Raw genomic sequence first — 5,034 nt, forward strand, 5'->3', positions numbered from 1 at the left:
AAGACAGCCCCAATAAGCACAACGGGCCTGTGACACTGGGAAAAACAACAGCCCTGGTAGTCTAGGGCCTTTGGTGAGTTGCTGTGTGGGAGGTGGTCAGCCAGGATGCCTGGCTCTTGTTAGGAACAACAGAATTGTGATGAAGGCAACGGGAGCCAGGCCTGGACCTTCCTCCTGGGCCCAGACGTCCGACCCTTCCCGGGAACCCTGAGCGGGGCAGGGTTCAAGCCCAGGGCCAGGAGGCCAGAAACATTTCCATTTTTTCTTTCTGATGCTTTGGGTGCACTGTCTCCTCCCCACACAGTGTTTGCGCCGTGACACCCTGAAAACTGTGAAATTTCGCCCAATTTGGTTTGATGTTCTCGAGGCGCTTGGCGCTGTATGAGACACTCAGACATTCCCACGGCCCAGTTCCTATTTAAAAACTGCCTCTCTATTTAAAGTTCGTGATGGGGGGGAATAAAAGGGGAAAGGCTCCCAAAACTGAAGGGAACGTGAGATAGGACAAGAAAAATCCACTTTGCTTCTAAAAAAGGCTGTAAATGATAACCATCCGTGGTCTCGTGTGTCAAGTCTGAGGATTCTTTCCTCTTTCTGGGTGTTTGCAAACCAGAGTGGAATTTTGTTATGGGCTGTTCAGTGAGATGTTCAAGTTCCTCTCCCCTGAAACTCCCTCCTCGCTCTGTAGCATGCCATTTAAGCTCCTGGTCTGGATGGGAGAGAATGGGTCCAAAATAAAGCAGCCCGCGTCCCGGGCTGCCTTCCCCCGATGTGGCCACATTTTCCCAGAGCTCAGCCAGGGAGCCAGCAAAGCCGCCTGGCTCCTTTTATGAACAACAAAACCATGATGAAGGCAACAGGAGTCAGAAAACCATTCACTGCAGGAAGTCCCAGTATCCGGTGAGAAATAAGAAATACAGCAGCACAGGATGCGCCTTGGGTCAGGGGGACGTGCAAAGCCCGCAGCTTTTGTGTTCCTCTCTGGGCCAGAGTGTCAGCGTCTGAGCCCTCGGCTCCCCTCTGAGCTCGGCTGGGGCGGCCACGGTCACTGTCAGCCTCCCAGCCCGCGCCGAGGGCGACACGGAGACCGCCATGGCCACCTCCGCCAGCCTGCTGCCACTGCTGCTGCCGCTGCTGCTGCCGCTGCTGAGCCAGCCCTGGCTGGGGGCTGGTGCTGACACACAGGCCGTGGTGTGCGCGGGCACTGCTTGCTACTCGGCCCACTGGGGCAAGCTTTCTGCCGCCGAGGCCCAGCTTCTCTGCAGCAAGGACGGGGGCAACCTGGCCACAGTGAGGACCGAGGAGGAGGCCCGGCACATCCAGCGAGCACTGGCCCAGCTCCTACAGCCTGGGGCGCCCTGGACAGGCAAGTTCTGGATAGGACTCCAGCGAGAAAAGGGCAAGTGCTTGGACCCCAGGCTGCCCCTGAAGGGCTTCAGCTGGGTGGGCGGTGGGGAGGACACACTGTATTCCAACTGGTACAAGGAGGCCAGGCACACTTGCATCTCCAAGCGCTGTGTGTCCCTGATGCTGGACCCGTCCGTCTCTTCCCTCTCCAGCCACCTCCCCAAGTGGTCTGAGGGCCCCTGTGGGAACCCGGGCTCCCCTGTAAGCAACATCGAGGGCTTCGTGTGCAAGTTCAGCTTCAAAGGCATGTGCCGGCCCCTGGCCCTGGGGGGCCCAGGCCAGGTGAACTACACCACTCCTTTCCAGGCCACCAGCTCCTCCTTGGAGGCTGTGCCCTTCGCCTCGGTGGCCAACGTGGCCTGTAGGGATGGGGGTGAGAGTAGGCAGCATTTCTTCCTGTGCAAGGAGAAGGCCACTGATGTGTTCGACTGGGGCATCTCGGGACCCCTCTGTGCCAGTGCTGAGTACGGATGCAGCTTCAGTAACGGGGGCTGCCAGCAGGAATGCTTGGAGGGGGAGGGTGGCTCCTTCCGCTGCGGCTGCCGCCCGGGGTTCAGGCTGCTGGATGACCTGGTGACCTGTATCTCCCGGGACCCTTGTAGCTCCAGCCCGTGCAGAGGAGTGGCCACATGTGTTCCCGAGTCCCTCTGGAAAAACTACACGTGCCAGTGCCCCGAAGGCTACCAGCTGAACGCGACTCAGCAGGACTGTGTAGATGTGGACGAGTGCCAGGCCTCCCCCTGTGAACAGGAGTGTGTCAACACCCCTGGGAGCTTCCACTGCCAGTGCTGGGTGGGCTACGAGCCCAGCAGCCCCGGAGGGCCAGCCTGTCAGGATGTGGATGAGTGTATGAGTCCCGAGGGCGGCCTCTGTGAAGGCTACTGCCTCAACACGCAGGGGTCCTTCCGCTGCACCTGCTTGCCAGGCAGGGAGCTGGCCCCCGATGGGGTCTCCTGTATCACAGGCCCCACGCCCCTGGGATCATCTGCTGAGACCCCCCAGGGGCAGAACACAGGAGATAGAGAAAGGAGCCTCGGGCCTTCTACCACAACCTCAAGCCCAACTGGGGGCCCTGAGGGCACTTCCAAGGTGGCATCCACCAGCTGGAGACTCTTCCTTGAATCCAATGCCTCTATCACCCCTACGTCACCCCAGTCTCTGGCCACCACTGGGTCCCCTGGAATCTGGATGGAGTACAGCAGCCATCACCCCACAGTCACCACTGGTCACGAGGAGTCTACGGATGGGGATCTCATTGCCCAACAAAAGAATGACAGCCCTGACTGGCAAAAGCTGCTTTTGTTCTATATCCTCGGCACTGTGGCAGCCATCTTACTCCTGCTGGCTCTGGCCCTGGGGCTGCTGGTCTACCGCAAGCGGAGAGCCAAGAGGGAGGAGAAGGAGAAGAAGCCCCAGAGCGCAGCAGACAGCTACTCCTGGGTTCCGGAGAGAGCTGAGAGCAGGGCCATGGAGAACCAGTACAGGTAAAGAGGGCCGAGGTTGCCCAGGGCAGGAGGGGGCAGACACAGGAAGGCGGGTGGGCAACAACTCCACAAACAGGTAGAGGGCGGGGGCAGGCACCGTCCAAGCTGGACAGTAAGCCCAGTCCTGCTGTGAACCCGGAGGCATGCTGAGCTCCCTTAGGACAGTTGATCTGCTTGCAGCTCAGGTGTACATGGGCTGCCCCCAGGGTCTAGATACGCAGGGCAGGGCCCACCAGCTTCCAACGCTGTCTGTCACCTTCTGTTTTCCATAGTCCAACACCTGGGACAGACTGCTGAAGGTGGCCCCAGAGACACTGCCAGTCAGCTGCCACCATCCTCAGAGCTCAGATGGAGGGACCCACATCCTTCTGAAAGACTGGACTGGACTCTTAGCAAACAATTGTCAACTTTCTCCTTAAAAGCCTGGCCACTTGGGACGGTCAGGTGTATCCTAATTGCGTGTGTTATTCCCAGAGTGGAAGCCATGGGTTGTGGTGTCATGGCGGGGAATTTTGTGAATATTAACAATTGTCTCTCAGTCTCCCTTTTCAAATACGAATATGATTGATTTCCTTTTTCTGCACTGGTTCTGGATTATGTCAGGTGCTAATGGGCTTCTCTGCTCACTGGAGTCATCGAAGAAGAAAAGGGGTCTGATAATGCTAACTAGTATAATGGGGACTAAGTAAATTATTGTTTAATTATGTAAGAAGTTATTTTTTTTTTTTTTTTTTTTGTCAAAGGGAATGTATTTAGGACTGAAAACTTGTCTTTGCATTTACATTCATGCATTTTCCCATCACAAGTCCTGCCGACCTTGATGTTGTTGAAATCCTCCATATTGACCAGAAATCCACTTAGTTAGCAAGGAGGCAGGGAGTTTAGAAATCACGTCTCGTTCTTAACTTTCTGAGAGTCTTGGCCTTATTTGCTAGTTAAATTTGAAAAATGTGGATAAAGTTGTATGAAGCGAGTTACAACGGTTTTGAAAATAATCAAAAGTGCTGAAGAGGGAGGCCAGGGTTTGTTTCACAAACACTTGAATCTAATTTCATCTAAATGTTCTGATGTGAACGCAGACTTGGCTGTGGAGGCGTTGAACACTCACAGGGAAGACACCAGCGGCAACCTGTCTCTAAGCCTGCCCATCCCGAGACACCCGCCCTGCCCCGAGTCCCTGCCTTCACCTCAGGCAGCTCTGCATTTCGGTGCTTTGACTGTAGATGGAGGGCACCCTAGGGAGTCGTTCGCTCTGATTGTTTCCAAAGGACACGTGAGGGAGATGCCTTGCTGGCATCATAAAGCTTTATAGCCCGTCTCACGGTCGACATTAGCACAGTTCACAGTCCTGACAACTTGATCCTGATGTGTGGCTGCAGCACACAGAAGGGCCGGGGGCCAGTCACGCACCATGACAGTCCCCATGCTGCTTCAGGAACTTGTATCCCCTTTTTCTCTTTTTCTTAAAGAGGAGGTCTGGGGGAGGGAAAAAAGAGAGAATAATTAAAATCTCTTGCAACTATAAAAACTGCTCAAAGAAACGTAAACTTATATCCTCATGTTCAAAGGCTCACTCGCCAAGATTTCCCCTTGTGATGTGGTCAGTACTGCGAGGTTCTGCCTGTGTAGCCAGAAAGCCGCTGGGATGGTCAAGGCTGTTCCTGCTGCCTGAGGAGCCCTGAGGCCTCCGGTCCCTGGAGGGTGGGGGCGGGGGTGGAGGTGGGGGAGTGGGGGCGGGTCAAGGCTGTGCATGCTGACTGAGGAGCCCTGGAAGGCCTCTGGCCCCTGGGGGCTGTCTGCTGCCGCCAAGCAGACGTCCAGAGGGAATGGGCTTCCTTCCAGAGATTCCAAACTCTGCCTCGCAGGAGGAGGGCATCCCGTTGTTTCTGGTTTTGCCTTAGAAACGCAACCGTCCCAGGGGTTAACACCTGGCCCTCCGAGTCCAGTACGCATTTTTTTTTTTTTTTTTGCCAAATTTTAAATGTAGGTGCTACAATTTATTATTTTTTTAAAGACCATGGGAAACTGCAGGCGGTGTAAAAGGAACCGGGAAGGCCCCGTGGAGCCTAGCAGGCGCTTGGAAGTTCTGCATTCTGGTCAGTTTTCACTTGGAGTAAGTGGTGCCTGACACTCTAGGAGGCCA

The 5,034-nt window shown here is 55.4% G+C and overlaps 1 protein-coding gene across 1 annotated transcript; it reads left to right on the top strand.

The window, feature by feature from the left end:
* Nucleotides 1-938: 938 nt before the first annotated feature.
* CD93 (CD93 molecule) lies at nucleotides 939-4,414 on the top strand. The gene is made up of 2 exons (XM_081097921.1): nucleotides 939-2,891; nucleotides 3,164-4,414. Exons 1-2 carry the CDS (start codon nucleotides 1,093-1,095, stop codon nucleotides 3,186-3,188), a joined length of 1,824 nt encoding a protein of 607 aa, XP_080954047.1. The 5' UTR covers nucleotides 939-1,092; the 3' UTR covers nucleotides 3,189-4,414.
* Nucleotides 4,415-5,034: the final 620 nt, after the last annotated feature.

Source organism: Myotis nattereri (assembly GCF_964212035.1).
Source record: "Myotis nattereri genome assembly, chromosome: 8".
Taxonomy (NCBI): Eukaryota; Metazoa; Chordata; class Mammalia; order Chiroptera; family Vespertilionidae; genus Myotis; species Myotis nattereri.

Excerpts from the sequence above, each read along its gene's own strand:
- CD93 (XM_081097921.1), top strand. The coding sequence starts at position 1,093 with ATGGCCACCTCCGCCAGCCTGCTGCCACTGCTGCTGCCGCTGCTGCTG. Across the intron at positions 2,892-3,163 it reads GCCATGGAGAACCAGTACAG|TCCAACACCTGGGACAGACT; the intron begins GTAAAGAGGGCC and ends TGTTTTCCATAG.